This window comes from Elephantulus edwardii, unplaced genomic scaffold, assembly GCF_000299155.1.
Source record: "Elephantulus edwardii isolate Elephantulus edwardi_28Jun2011 unplaced genomic scaffold, EleEdw1.0 scaffold00060, whole genome shotgun sequence".
NCBI lineage: Eukaryota > Metazoa > Chordata > Mammalia > Macroscelidea > Macroscelididae > Elephantulus > Elephantulus edwardii.
The window spans coordinates 5,764,444-5,781,103 of record NW_006399810.1 but is presented as its reverse complement, the minus strand read 5'-3'; the positions used below and the strand labels follow the sequence as shown (position 1 = coordinate 5,781,103).

The window sequence follows — 16,660 nt, the reverse complement described above, 5'->3', positions numbered from 1 at the left end:
AAAGGGTAAATCCTGGTGTGTAGTTGGACTAATACTAAATGAAAAGGGAGAATTTTTAAGGCGAACAAACTGTGTTGTCTCTACTCTGTATCCCTTGTATCTTTTGTCCAGTTTTATGTAAGTGATCCTTGTCGTTACTAGTGTAAAGGAGGGAGACCCAGCTAGTTCTAGGCTAGGACCACTGAAGCACAAGTTTTAGTTCTTCTACTTAGCTTTAAAATCTTGGACAGTCTGCTTCTCTGGTTATTAGTTTTCTTATCAGAAGCAGCTTTTATGGTCTAGTTAGAGAATGTACTTTGAAATTCTAGGCCAAAATCTTTAATTATTAGGGAAGAGAACATTGGAGGAAAACATTTCGTTTTATAACATACATTTTTATTATTAATTTCACTGGATAGAAGTTTCAGTAAATGTTGAACATCTACTATGATCTGGATACTGAAAATGATTGCTGAACAAGACATTTCTGACATCAAGGAGCTTTCTTGCATGTACTCACTTATTCAGTCAACATTTCTTGGATGTAACCATCTCCCAAGAACTGTGCTAGGTTTTAGGATTGAGGAATTCTACAGACCTCCCATTTATTATTTTAGGGTTCATGTCTGCTTTTCAGCTCTGGAAATAGAAATCTTGATTTTCTGGAGATTAACTTTTGAGCATAACCTTTTTCTGGAAATGATGTAAGAGTTCCTAGTACATGTAGATGTAAATCTTAGATCTGATTGAAATACTCTCTACTTCACCTGATTGAGTTTTGCAGCTAGATAGGGATGATCCATTGGATGCACTATGGAAGTGATTCAAATGGATATAATTGTTTATAGGGAATTTTAAATACAGCACATCCCTTTAGGTGCATGACTCAGATTGTGTGTAGAGCATAAGCAACTACAACTCAGAGATTCCAGGATTTCTTATACACAATCTAAAGAGTTGAAAGAACCCATGTCCATTGGTGGTTCATTTGTTTTTGTAGCTTTTTAGGCATGGAAGCAGCAGGAGAGGTCAGGGAAAGGATTTGATACGGAGTTTGTTTGGGTTTTGTTTGTTTCATAAGAGCAGGTAATAGGAGAAAAGATTAGATGGGGAATGGGTTAGTTTTTTGGTTTTTGTTTTGAAGCGATAGACTAATTCTTCCTCTTTGGCTCATTAACTCTTCACATAAGAATTCCTTCAGGACTTGCATGCCCTTCTGCTGTTGCTTGTCTACCCTAAAGAAAGCTTAACGAAATAGAAAAGGGAACCCCCAAGACTCTGGTAGGCAACATTGCTGAGATTTGCCTTTGTAAATATTTTCCTAAATTTTTGGGAGTATAAAATCAATCTCCTATCAGTTTAGTAGGAAGCTTGAAACTAGGGAAATGGAGCTGTTTGAGTCTGCAGTCTATTACAGTCAGAAATGTTCAAATCCTGCAAGATTTGTCAATGTACCTATAGAGGACTTGGCAGTCTATTACAGTCAGAAATGTTCAAATCCTGCAAGATTTGTCAATGTACCTATAGAGGACTTGGAAATTATAGTAAAATTTTTAGGCTGTTAAATTTTTCCAATTCACCTATCTCAATAGATACCCATTTCATCTATTGGAAAATGAAACACTGTAACTGATTTTGAATTCTAAACACTCCACACTTTAAAAAAATTGTGTTTTCAATAGATAATAAAGTCAAGCACATAGAGCCCACATCTGCCTTATTTATAGTCACGTTCTCAGTGTCTGGCACATAGTAAGCTTTCAGTAGTTTTGTTGACTATTGAAAATCAGTGCATTAGAACTGGGAAGGATCTTGTGAATTGCATATTGCAACTCTTTTTTTAACAATAAGAAAGCTGAAACCCGGGTGGTTTTGCCCAAGTCACAAAGTTAGTGGTGATGATAAATCTAGAATCTCAATTCTTTCTTAGGGGTACATTAACAGATTTCACTTTGGTTTTGTTTGTTTGTTTTTACTTTGTTAAATTTTAATTATTTAGTATACACTTGTGTGTTCCTAAGTTGTATATATAGTTAACTAATTATCAGAGGGCAGTGATTATATTATATCCATTTTATTGATAAATGGAAAGATTATAAAGTATGCTTCACAGATTCCCTCTCAGTTCTGTTACTGTCCACCTTTCTTCAGTCTGCTCTGTACTCTTCTGTGGTCATGTTAAAGCTGTCTTTTCCTAAATGGATTGAAGGAATAGAGGGAGGGAGTAGGGAAGGTGGGAAGCCACAGTAAAGCTCACATGGGTAGATAGGGTATAGCTATTAATGAAGGGCAGGTTGCTCTAAATTCATTTCATTGTAATCTTAATAACTATAAAACAGAGTAAATGGTTTTTCTCCAGAATCATGTCAGATATTTTTTGGAGTCACTGCCTGCCTCTCTCAGGTAAGCATGGTTATAATTAGTTGTGCATTAGTTACAAATAACACTTTTTTTTTTCCAAATAACACTTTTGAGAGTTTTTACAGGATTGAGTTTTTGAACTATTAACTTGTTAACTAGTTTTAAAGAAGCTGTTGGCTGAACTAACTGCATATTCAATATGAATTTATGATATGGTTATTTAAATGTGCTTATTAAGATGTAAAGTTTTTTATGGTTGTACATGGTCTTTCTAACACTTGAATATGAAAAAAATTTTAAATATAAAACTAAGAATTTTAGGCAAGAAGTTAATTTTAGAATTTACACAGATTAGTAAGGGAAAATAATGAAGACCTCAACAGATAAGCCCAAGAAGTGAATTTACTGCTTATACAGAGAAGCTGCATGCATCAGATAAGTATAACAAAATATGTTAGACTCTTAAAAGAAAAATGTGACAAAATAGCCATGAGATAAAAATTTCTGCCTATCAAATTTTTATTCAAATTTTGGTGGAGATGTCTAAGACAAATACTCCTATTAGCCAGAGAACAAATCACTCTTAACAGTTTTCTAGAAAGGGTAACAATTTCAAGAGCTTTAAAAAAGTATTCTATGTTCTTAAGCAAGTCTCTTATTTTTAGAAATCCGTCCCAAGTTGATAAAAAGACAAATTGATATGTAAAAGCCTGCTACACATTATTATATATGAGGGTAAAAAATTGGAAATAATCAAGTTATCCAGCATTTGGAGAAGCTTAAGAAACCACATATATAACCCTTATGCTAGAGTCTAGCTGTGTAGCTTATTTTGAATACTTTTTTTTTTTTTGTTAATGGTGAATTTTATTTTATGATGATACATGAAGATATTGAAAACAAGGTAAACAAAAAAAATAGAATTTAAAATTGGTATTAGTATTGTATAAATAAAGCAGGAAGTATTTGAGCAGAGGGACCAAAATGTTAACAGTGGTTCATTCTGGGTAGTGAGAAAAGTGATTATATTTTTATTCTAGTCTCCCAAACCCTGACGGGGGAGGAGTATACCTCAAACTAATAAAATTTTTTAAAAAATTAATTTTTGTGCTGTTAAGCTTGTTTTAAAATTATATAGAACAATTTTTCTTAAATAAGTGGGTTTTGGACAGGGGAAAACCCACAAATTAGAATGTTACCAGTTTATTTGGTATAAAATTGGTCCAATCAGTAATTTTAAGATTCTCTAGAAGGTGTTTTCGAGATAGTATTTGTCCACCATCACCTCTGAAGGCTTGAGAGACCAGCATATTGTGAAAAGGACTCTTTGATCACAGTCTTAGTCTTTCTGTTACTCTTTTGTAGTAGAGGGAGCTCCTGTGGCCTAGTGGTAAGGAGTTGTTTTGCCAACCCAAAGGCATGTAGTTTGAATCTACCCCATGGGAGTAGAAGGGGTAGTCTCCTCTCATGTGATTTACTGCCTCTGAAACTCCACTGGAGGGTCAGCTATGGGTTGGTGCCAACACAGCAACAACCTTTATAATAAATAATCATAAAACCATGTCACAGTTACTTTAACAATGTTCAATTTTTTATTACATTCAGCTTTTAATACAGTTTTATCTCATTGCCCAAGCAATGCAGTAAGAAAGTTTAACTATGTTGCTGGTATTGTTTTTCTTGTCTTATAAATTCTGTATTGATGGTAAAGTCCTCCTTTTTATTTTTCTCAATCGGAACATGATGGAGATCCTTAAATAAGCAGAATTGACAGGCTTCACTCCCCTTAGGAATAGCAATTTTGTTACTCTTTGTATTTTGCAGTGTTTTCATGTTATGCATGTGAATTTACATGATGATGATGATCTTTAAAGTTGGCTAAAATGAAAATTTTATCAGTAGGTGCTGTGATTAACATTTGACTTTTATTGTTTTCCTTAGACTTCTCTGTATGTTCCAAATTTACAATAAACATTAAAAAAGTGTTAAAATTGGAAACATTATTACATTGCTTATACATAAGCACAATGTACTTTGGCTAAAATGTGAATTCTGTTTTAAATTACATTACAAATTGATTGGATTTCTGGGTTTCAGATTCAGACATCCAGTATCTATAGAAAATCCAAATTTAATCAGAAAGCAGAAGGGAGAGATGGGCCGTGGGGTGTGTATGGAGAAGTCCTGTGCCTATGTTTCAGGATCTGGGTCACAGTGACATGGAATTTAGCAGACTTGGCTTGGGGAAATAAATTTTAAAGTATGAAAGAAGAAAATTAGGAAGTTTTAAATTAGGTAATTAGATATTAAATACTATCCATGAGTTTAGCACTAGATGGAATATTTTTCTTTTTGATGAGAAAAAACCCTGGTAGTTATATTTGAGAAAGGTTATTCCAGTTGTTTTGTTTTTATATACCCATTGTTGAGTCACTTCTGACTCATGAGACTCAAGATATGACAGTAGAATTATGTATGTTCATAAGGTTTCCATTAGTGAAATTTTGAGACGTAGGTTGCTGGGTTGTTGTGGGTTTTGTTGTTTTTTTGGTTTTTTTTTTCTGTGATACCTCTGGGTGGACTTGAACCTCTATCCTTTTAATTGGCAGTCAAATGCATTAACTGTTTGCCGGAGATTATTATATAACACACATAAGATAATAGTATATATAATTGCATACTAATTTACATACTAAGCCTGGTGGTACAATGTTAGATGAGTTAAAAGGGAGAAGGTATCAATAGGAACTTGAAAGATTGGGAAGGACTTGTCAGGAGATGTGAGATTTGCATTGGATCTGTATGAGTAGAGGCAAAATAAGAGTAAAAAATAAGGATGTAAAATCAGGACATTCAGTTGAGAATAGAGAAATTTTAACTGAAGGAGAAATAAGGGATATGTAACATGTAGTTCATTATTAGCAGACTGATGTTAGAGCTAACATTATATACTTTGGTACATTGGCAAAAGTTTGCGTAGATAAAAATAGTTATGGAGGGCATAGTTTAATGGTGATTAATTTTGATAAAACATAATGGGAATGATTGTATGAAAAACAAGGTATACAAACTTTGTAAGCAAACCAATCTAAAATAAAGAATACGGAAATCTAAAAATAGGCATATGAGTTTGAACTTCATACTCGTGTGACTCCTGATCATTGTAGAGGGAGCTTTGGTGTGCGGTTTTGCTGCCAGCCCAAAGGCAGGCAGTTTGAATGTTCCAGCAACTCCTTGGGAGAAAGATGGCAGTCTCCTTCTGTGTGATTGACAGCCTCTGTAAACCCACTGGAGGATCAGCCCTTAGTCTGACCTGCCCTGATAGCAATGAGTTTTGTAATCATTGTAGGAAAAAATGGTCATGGACTTGAGAGTGTGACATTTGGGGACTACATAGAGATGAGAATTTGGCAAGATGGAAAGTTGTAATCTTGGATTTGGGTTAATGGTTTGAATTAAGGTTTAAAAAACCCCGCAGAACACAAAACCAACAGAACTCATGAAATCATCAAGATGATTTTAACTAATGGAAACCCTCTGTTGAGTTTCCAGGGTTGTAAATCTCTACGGGACGAGACTCCTACATATTTCCGTGGCAAAGTGGCTGGTGAATTTAAACTTCTGGCTTTTCAGTCAACCTTCTCAAAATACAGTGCACTATAGCCTCTCAAGGGTCCTTAAATTAAGGATGGCAAGTATAAATGAAGACACAAAATCAGAAGTAGAAACTATTTGAAACACATTGAGTATGGAATATTGATCAGTTATCAAAATGGGTGCTAGGAAGACTAGAGGGTCAGTGAAAGAGAGGAAGATAACCCTGACCAGGTGGATTGACAAAGTGGCTGCTGCAGTGGGTTCTTGTGTGTCAGGAAGTGTGAGGATGGTACAGGATAGAACAGGAGTCAGATAAGTTGTTCATAGGGTCTCAATAAGTCATAATTGACTCGATGGCACCTAACAACAACAATGTTAAACTGAAAATCTGTTGTAGAGATTTGAAGATAAAGTAGTATAAAGGTGCTGATAATTAATAATTTCTGCAGAGGATAGTTGAGGTAAGAGCAGATAATCAAGAATAGAACCTTAAGGAGCTCTGGTGGCCTAGTGGCAAGAAGCTGAGCTTTAATCCCAAAGGCCCACTGTTTGAATCCACCAGATGCTCCACTGGTAAAGGAAGGGCAATCTCCTCCTGTATCAGACATGTCCAACTTGACGGTACACAAAAAGAAAAAAACTAAGTAATAGAGCCTTAACGTGTAATTAAGGGGATTTGAAAAGAAAATGGATTTGAAAATGGAGGCAATTGGAAAGCGAGAATTTTATTTTTAAAAGCCAAGGATGACTCCAGACCTACTAATTTTTTATTTTTATTGCTATAAATAACAATGCCCCAAGTAACATTTTAGAGCATGAATTTGTAATAGATGAGTGTACCCAACTAGACAGAACCCACGGCTGCTGTACCAGTTCTGACTCATAGAGACTTCCTCTAGTTTCCAAGTCTATAAATCTCTACAGGAGGAGTTTGCCCATATTTCTTCCTCAGAGAGATAGTTGGTTTTGAACTGCCAATCTTTTTGTTAGCAGCCTATTATGTTCCACATTACACATCGAGAGCTCTTTTAAATGTGCATAGTTAGTTCTCAGCCCTGTTCTGTAACTTAGGAAAAAGGATGCTGAAAATTGACAAAAGTATTTACTGACTATACACTTGGCTTTAAGTAAATCTTGGATTAAAATATGAGCGGATGAGGAGAAAAGAGCAATCCTAAATTCTTGAAGGTAGAATAGTGTCATCAGTGTATAAGATCTGAGAAGTGACTCTCTAAATAGAGAGATTGCTCACTAGCTTTCACTTGAAAGGGAAAATTTTGTCTTGGTACTAAAGTAATTGAGAAGAGGAGCTAATACTTCTTTTGTGTCAGAAGCAATGTTAGGTATTAAGAATACAAAAAGAGACGATTTCTCAAACTTTTAGACTAGGAGACAGAGTTGTTAACAATACATTATAACATGCATAGAAGTAAGAGTAGCTAAGAGGTATACAAAAGTGATAAAAGGGAAATGAAGTCAGCATGACCTTTTTGCCATAGTTTACATTGCTTTAGCAGTTTCAGTGTTGTTTGGTGTCTTTCATTGGGTAACAGAAACCAGAAGGAAGGGGGGGAGTGGATAGACTTTAGGCTGGTATATCTTCAGAGTAGGAAGAGCAGAAGTTGGGATAATGAGTCATGAGCTGCCTCAGAAGAAACAGATTTTTAACTAACATGATAAACCCTCTGGAATGTGTATGCAATCAAGATAATGGGAGGGACAAGGGGTCTTGAAAAAGACAACATATGGGAAAGGATGTATACCCCGAAGTACTCAGTTAATGAGAAGTTGGGGGAAGAGACTAGTGAGCTAGGGGAATACAAACTCTTGGCAGACTGTGGAAGGCTTGCCAGCCTACTACTTTGTCTGGGCTTGGGTGCCCAATTTTTTCAAAATCAATTAAGCCTCGTTCTCAGAGAAGGAAAATACCCAACCCAAAGTCTGATAAGATTTTTATGGGCCACTTATATATTATACTTGCCATAGTTTATAATTTTATGAATTGAGGCGTCTAGTGTGTGATTTAACAGGTTTAAAATGCAAAGCTCTCTTTGGATTCAGAAAGATTGTTTGTTGCTAATAGGAAAGGTTTTACTTGGTAGTAGTTCATATGCAGAGTCCTGGAAATTTTAGTTCAGGAAAAGTAGTTAGGAGGCAGTAATATTTTGTGGTTGTTAATAGAGTTCATTAATTTTTAAGATACATTAGCAAATACATAGTGTGTACCTAAAGGTTTAACAAATACTTGATTAACATTTCTTTTATGTTAGAAACAATGCTAGGTATTAAGAATACAAAAAGATTCAATTTCACCTCATTAAACTTAATAGTCTAGAAGGGAATTTAGACATGTGAACAAATAAAATATATCGTAACATGTACAAAAAGAAAAGTGGGTATAAGGCATAGAAATAATACATGCTCTGTTCTCTGCACCGATTAGAGACTGTCTGAGGTATTTGTACTTGTCTGGAGCACTAGAATACCTATGCGTACAATAACATGCATATATACCAGGCAGGACTCCACCTTTAAAAAAGGAATGTTTGCTTAGTGGTTCTTAGTGACCCTTCTGTCTTTTCCCCTGTCAGGGTGTTGATACAAGCTGGAACTCTTTGTTGGAGTCTTCCAGAGATCTCCCAGGGAGAGGTAGGGAAGGGAGATTGTGCCAGCAGAAGTTGGAAAGCGCAGAGACCACCTGCCTTCTTCTGACCCGGTATTGATGCAGGCTGAGGCCCTCTCTTGTAATGCGCTGGGTAGGTTTCTGGGAATAGGCCAAGACTTTGATGGAGAGCCCGGCCAGGGTCATACTTGAAATCTAGAAGATGAAACACTAAAAAGTCTTTTCCATTTCTGTATCTCAATCAACAAATATTTCTTGACTGCCTACCCATGTGCCTTGCACTGTACTAGGTATTATGAGAGACAGCAAAGAAGTTTAAGACATAATTCTTATCTAAGATGTTACTCTTTAATAATAGCATTATATTTCATAATCAGTGTTGAATAGAAGAAATTCCTGTACGCTAGAATAAAAAAGAGTTTTATTAGGGATGATGAGATTAGAAGGAGAAAATAAGTTTTTGAGTTGTATAAAGGGAAGCATCTGCTTAACAGGGAGAGAGAGAATTAATAATCTTTGACTCCAAGTTGGCTTAGAGTGAATGCAGTGGGGGGAAAGATAGCAAAGCATACAGTTAGGTGATGTCATAAACATTTCCAATTTTGTACAGCATGCTGTGAGTATAGAGTGACCATGATACCTGAGCTGAATCTTAGAGGAGCAGAAGTAGAGGACTGTGTGAAAATGGAGTTAAAGCATAGCCTGTATGAGAAATGCCATTTAAATATGGTTGAAGTTGAAGGTACATGTGGGGAAGTAGCATTGGTGGTGGTCAGTAATCAGAAAAGGGACCTTAGGCACCCTTTTAAGGCTTTTTCAATTTTAGCCTTATGGCATTGAAGAAACATTGAAACTTTATTAGCAAAAATAAAGATTTGTGTTTTAGAAAGATTGCTTTAAAAAAAAAAGCAAAATACTTTTCCCCAATTATAAAACGAAGGATCTTGAAAATTTGGAAAATACAGAAAAGTATAAAATTTAAAATAAAAATATCCCCATGATCGTATCACCCTAGATAACTATTGTTAACATTTTGGTGTGGAAAGAGCATTCCTAATTATTATTTAAGCTGATAGAAATTAACTTATGAGCTAGTATGGTTTTTAGAGGTCTTTTAATCCAAATGTACTTCAGTGAAGACTGGTTCATGGATGTTTTTGACGCTCACATCAGCATAAGGAGACACTATCCTGCATCAGGTCTCCTTCCTCTCTGTCTTGTGTTCTTTCCACAGCAACATCCCGCATCCTGTTGAGATCTACACCTAGGTATAGGCTAAATATGGGACAAGATTATATTTATCATAGTAAAATAAAAATGATATTTAACTGACATATAGCCAGTCTTGGCAATTAAAGGCATATCTAGATTGTTTTTTTAAATTTCATTTTTAATAAAGATACAGTGATTCATTAGAGTAGCTTATATTATCATAATTAAATCTCAGCTGTCCAAATGCTGCAGGATATAAATGTATTTTTGTGAAAGCCTCTAGTAACCTGATTTAATTTCCTGAAATGTGATATTGACTTACTATATTAAAAAGATATGAAATAATGATTTTTAGACGTGATTTTATAAAATTATTAGGATAAGAATACTTACAGAGTAGTGTGGAACACAAAAATCATCTTGAAATATTTATAAAATTGAGAGTAGATATATGGCAGATTACTGACAAGCTGAATACTGACAATTAAAAAAGAAATGAAACTCATAATTCTTAAAAAATAATAACTTGACAAAGATCAAGAGTTTTTAATAATTATAATCCTCAATTTATCATTTATCCAGGGAAAAAAATTTTACTTGGTTAAATGTTTATCTTAGAGTTAACACTCAACACCTTTTTTTAAAAACTAGGTATTTCTTTTGTCTTTTGGACTTGTAAGATTTTGTTCTTGGATATTATTTTTGGCTTTGCTGTTAGTAACTGCCATTAGAGAAACATATAGGCGAGTGGAAGGATATGGTTAAGAGTTAGACCTGGGTTTAGACCTGGGTTTAAAGCCAGCTTCTCCAGTTATTGACTGCAATCTTGAGAAAATTGCTTGTCTGAGTTTGTGTCCTTATCTTTTAAAATCTGAGTCATAATTCCTGTTTCCCAAGGTGGTTTTAAGGATTAGGCATGTATATAAAGCACTTGGCACAGTTCCTGGCACATAGTAGGCAGGCAATAAATGGTAGCTGTTTTTATTGTTACAGTAAAAGCCTATGCTGAACCATATATACATACACCATCACGTGTGGAGTCTCAACTTCATCATTACGCAAGCATGAGAATTCTCCCTTTTATGCTTGCCTTTTTTTCATGTTAAGTAATGTTTGTATTTTTCTCTTGTATTTATAAACCATTGTATTTTTAGCTTTTTATTTTATCCATTTCATAGTTAATATTTGATATCCATATATGATAAGAAGTTCCATAAATGTGGTTTTCATATTGCTCTTGAATTGAAATAATTTCAGAAATGACGCACATGAAAGCTGGAATAATGGACTTACTCTTTTTGCTTTAACTTACCTTTCACCTCCACGCACTTTTATTAGAGACTGAAATAATCCATTCAGTCTTTAGAATATGAATACAAGTATTTTTAATCACTTGGTGATAAGGCAAAAAATTACTTATGTCTATAACACTATCATGATAGGAATATACTTTTTATTTTACTAAATAAATAGCTAAAAGCTTATCTGTCTTTTTCTACTAATACCCTTAGGTTAATTTCATTTAATAAAACAGAATAGTGGATAAAGCCCAGTAGTTAGACTGTCACAGTACATTCTAATAAAGTTAGAAGATAAACATGGAGAGATGAAAATATATGATAAATGCTCTCTTTCTTGCCCTCTGTCAGGTGTCATCTGAAGACCGGAGCGCTCTGTGGGCTTTGGTTACTTTCTATGGGGGCGATTGCCAGCTGCACCTCAATAAGAAGTGCACACATTTGATTGTTCCAGAACCAAAGGGGGTAAGCAAAGATCCCTTTCATATTTTTTTAATACTCCATTTAACGATTCTCTTTTATTATGCCATTTAAGTCTTTCTAGGAATCAGGTTTTGAACTCCTTTTAAATGAACAATTATATTTCACTACCAAAAGTGCATTTCTTTAGTTTTTATTATTCCTCCAGCTTGGTTATCTCACAAACGACGTGAGATAATTTTAAGTTATATTAGTTACTATAATGTTACTTCAAAATACAATATTTGACTTTATTTTATGGATACATAGGCAAATTTTTTGAAATGTCTAATGTATTCTTTCAAATCATGTAGGGTATCAGAAAATGTTTTAGTTTTGATTAAAAAAGTGAAGAACTTTATAACTTAAAATCAACAGAAATAATGTTTAATTAGTGGGACGAGGAGCCTGGTATGTAGTATTTGTGCATTTCTTGTGTGAAAATAACTTTCTCTGTGGCTGATTATAAGCTACCATCAACTCAGTGCTACCAATGAGAAGTAGAAATTGGGAAAAGATGGCACATAGCCAGCTAGCTCATCACTGACTATATGCTTAACCATGTAAGACTGCATGGCTACATTTTATTTACCACTGTTGACTTCTGAAGGGATGCTGGTGCCTCCTCTGAACAGAATTGCACTACTAACCCAGAGGCCATGTCACTCCAACTGACTGAATTCCCCAGTGGCTTAGAGGGAGAAGGATGGACGGTCTCTTTCTCTGTGATTTATAGCCCCAAACACCCATTGGAGGTTCAGCTGTGAGTTAATTGCAACTCAGTGACAGTGAGAGAAAGGGAATATTTTGAGAATTCAGGAATTAGAATACTTTAACTGGTAAGTTCTAGCTCAGGGAAAAAAAGCAGTTAAAAGTTTTGCCCTTTAGCCATTGATTAAGTAGTAATTGTCTGTTATTTATCTTTTAAAATACTTTTTTAAAAACCTAGAGAGTAACTCTCTTTAAGTGACAAAATTTGTGAAAAATGAGATAAAACTTGAATAAAATCTGAATGTTTTAGGATAAGAAATATAAATATTTTATTATCAAGGGTAAATTGACATACTCTATATACCTAGAGTTTAATTTGGTATAGTGTCTTTGGAGAGAAGTTTGATTATAAATGTAAAGCCTTAAATTTCAGTGCTTTTCACACCTGCAGTTAAAAGTCTAGAAATTTATTGTATTTAAATTTTATGTATATATAAAATCTTTATATGTATATAAAAATTTAACTCCAAATTTTCATAGTAGCTAAACCTTAGAAATAACATAAAAGCCAAATAAAAGAATTGGCTAAATTATATAGCAGTCCAATGGAGTAATATCTTTATGTTAAAAATACTTGCGACTGTGTATGGATATTAGAGACTATTATAATGTGATTATGACCTGGGGTGAGATTATATTAAGAAATCATTGTTAATTGTATTGATACAATAATAGCAGTGTTCTGTTGGTGCATCAGGAAATATTTATGGATGAAGTCACACACAAAAATGTCATAAAAGAGATGAGTGGAACAAGAGTTGCAAAAAGTTACCAGTTATTGAAGTTTAGCAATGGAGGAATTTATTACACAGAATTCTCTTTACCTTATGATACGTTTTGAAAATGTACTTTTTAAAAAATGCCAGGATAAAAGTATACATAATGATGTTGACAATCTGTGTGCTAACAATCTGTGTGTTCACAATGTGTGAAATAAAAGAAGTATTTGTACACTGGCAGTATAGTTCCATTTCCTCTCTTCATTCTTGAAATGCACACAAAAATAAGTAAGGAGAGTTTTATACTGAAATTGTTACTAGTAATAATCTGTGGTCAGTGAAATGATTATGCTCGTTTTCCTTTTATTTAGCATTTTGGTCAGGTGTTCACCCATGACTAAATTTTACTTTAAAAGGACATTCTCAAAAAATGGTGTCATTTGCCTTAAGAGTAGATTTTATTTTATTCAAGATATAAGGAGCCTAGTTTTACAGCCCCTCACATTCTTAACACCAAGTCTCTACAAAGAACCAGACACCTAAAAGCAATAATTTTATATCCTGCTACTTCCCTTACAGCCCTGTGGAACATAATTCTTAACCCTGACCATAAAGAGCAAATGTCATCCTGGGTCTCTACTGCAGGAAATGCACTTAGTTTAGGGCCCTAATTATGTGTTTGCCAGACAGTTGCTGCTGCTGAATGAGCTTTTAGAAGCAGGTGGATCAGTAAGATTCTACTAATTAACTGAGCCATCTTTACAAAATATTTTTTTTTAAATTTTATTATTATTTATGTGGTGTGTACTGTCAAATCGGATCTGACTAGTACAGGAGGACATTGTTCCTCCTTCTCCAGCAGAGCATCTGGTGGATTTGAACTGCGTGCCTCTGGGATTGCAGTGCAGCTTCTTGCCACTAGGCCACCAGAGCTCGCCACAAAATAATTTTTTAATGCTATTTTCTTTATTGCGCTTGCTGAAAAATTTTCATTTATTTCCTTTTTTTCACTGATACTCATTCCACCTTGACTTTCATATTATATATGCAACACACCCTTTCCTTTGCCTATCACTCCTACACTCCTTCCAAAGTGTTGCATGCACATTTCTCCCATTGTGCTACATTTTCTGCTTTCTTTTTTCTACTGTACAAATTATTGTCATTCATGGCTCAACCAAATCTCACCCCTCAATGAGGCTTTTCTTGAGAGGCTTTCCTTGAGTACTGTAGCTCAACACTGATAAAATTCTTTAGCAATCTTATTATCAAGTCATTTAACACATGGTACTATATTATACTTTTGTTGCATATTTTCAGAATTGTGTCAGAGATTACTGTACATGTTCTCTCTCCAGATTCCTACTATTCCTAGCGTATAGAAAGTGCTCAATAAAAACTAGATAATTAAGAGAGTATTTCATCCATAATCATGTGTATACTGAAGGCACTTTCCCTTAACATGGAAATAATATCAATAAGGAAAAATGTAAATTAATTGCAGATCCTAATTTTACAAGAGGTTAGGGCTGGTGGTCTAGAGAAGAGAAGCTATGCTGCAGTTGTGAAGGTACATGGTTCGAGGCCACCAGCTATTCTCTGGGAGAAAGATGGGCAGTCTCCTCCCATGTGCTTACCTGCCTCTCAAAACACACTGGAGGATCAGCTAGCTGTGAGTTGGTTCTGGCTCTAAAGTTACAACAAAAACAATATTCCAAGAAAATTTTCCAAAAGAGTTCTAGCTATATTTTAAATTTAGAATGTAATTTATTATAAGCTGACTTTCAGACCTGTTGTTGTAGAGATGTTTCCTGTAATTATACATGATTAACTTAAACATATACATGATTGTATATGATATAATCATATACATGATTTACTTAAGGGACTTGGAAAAACTAGGCTAATAAAAACACACACTACTTCAGTCAAGTTGTTTTCTTCCATTGCAACCCTCCATTGAGTTTCTGAGGCTGTGAATCTTTATGGGAAAAGGCTGTCCTCTTTATCCCAGAGTGGCCACTAGATCCCAGCTGCTGATCTTTCCAGTGTATGAGCTGTTCACCACAATAGTATAACCCCTTAAAAGAAATTATTAATCTTTTTTCCTTGTATATGACAGTGTTATTGTCTAAACTTTTAAAATGGCATTTGTCTCCTAAAGTTAGTTTGTTTAATGCACAGCTCTAGGAATTTGAGAACATTTATAACTTTGGTTTTGCCTCTGTTTTTGTGCCTTATTCACAGGAAAAATATGAATGTGCTTTCAAGCGAGCAAGTATTAAAATTGTGACACCAGATTGGGTCTTGGATTCCATAGCAGATAAAACGAAAAAGGATGAAGCATTTTATCACCCTCGCCTAATTATTTATGAAGAGGAGGAGGAGGAGGAGGAGGTAGAAAATGAGGAACAAGAGTCTCAAAATGAAGGAAGTACAGATGAAAAATCAAGTCCTGCCAGTTCTCAAGGTTCACCTTCAGGTGACCAGCCATTCTCACCCAAACCAAATCATGAAAAGTCTAAAGGGGAATTGATGTTTGACGATTCTTCAGACTCATCACCTGAAAAGCAAGAGAGAAATTTAAACTGGACCCCAGCTGAAGTCCCACAATTAGCTGCAGCAAAACGCAGACTGCCTCAGGGAAAGGAGCCTGGATTAATTAATTTATGTGCCAATGTCCCTCCAGTCCCAGGAAACATTTTGCCTCCTGATGTCCGGGGTAATTTAATGGCTTCGGGACAAAATCTCCAAGGTTCTGAAAGATCAGATATGATATCTTCTTGGAGTCCAGCTGTGCGGACATTGAGAAATATTACTAATAATGCTGACATTCAGCAGATGAACCGACCATCAAATGTAGCACATGTAAGTTACTCTTTAAAAAACAAAAGTTTACAAATTGGATTTGAAATTTGAATATAATTTTTAATTATTTCTTGTTCAGACTAAATACCTTATAAGCAATAATTTATATGTCAGTGCAATAATGAGAATCTATTTTATAGTCACACAATATTTGGTGTGTAATCAACTCTACTGTAAACTAGAAGAGTTGGTAGTTGAAGACCTTTCAAGTAGAATGAGGGTAACAGTGATAAAGTACTCTTCCTTGAAAGAATTTCTGCTCATAGTCTTAAGTTAGCAGTATCAGCAAAGAGAAGAAAGAAATTCACTAACTATTCCTTATTTGCTTATGCAGAACTTAATGATAAATAAGTAACAAATTCACCAAGAAGCCTTAATCTCAGGTTGACCATTTGTAGTACAGAATTTGTTGATATGGACTAGATCTTAAATAGATATTTTTTAAGTTAAGACAAAAAAGTAGGTTAGTTGAGGTGCTCTGTGTGTGTGTGTGTGTGTGTGTATGTATGTATAAATAAACCCTCTCCCCATACATTTTCTAGGGATTGGGCATAAAAAATTGTAAATGAGAAAGACAATTCCATGCTCTCATTTTTAGGTAGAGAGTGTAGATTATAAGCCAACAAATAGAAACGCAATCACTTCCAATGGTTATAAGTATTTTGACGAAAATAACAGAGAGCCATTTAATAGCAATGACCTATTTTGGATTTGTTGTCAGAGAAGTTCTCATGAAGGAAAGGACACTAAATAAGGATTAAATGACAAAGAGG

General features: G+C 34.7%; 1 protein-coding gene across 1 annotated transcript in view; it reads left to right on the top strand.

The window, feature by feature from the left end:
• PAXIP1 (PAX interacting (with transcription-activation domain) protein 1) overlaps window positions 1-16,660 on the top strand; it is a 78,241-nt gene that overhangs the window by 14,807 nt on the left and 46,774 nt on the right. Inside the window, exons 5-7 of the mRNA XM_006887682.1 lie at window positions 2,319-2,382; window positions 11,422-11,535; window positions 15,267-15,887. Of these exons, the coding sequence (XP_006887744.1) occupies window positions 2,319-2,382; window positions 11,422-11,535; window positions 15,267-15,887 (799 nt within the window). The remainder of the gene's footprint in view (window positions 1-2,318; window positions 2,383-11,421; window positions 11,536-15,266; window positions 15,888-16,660) is intronic.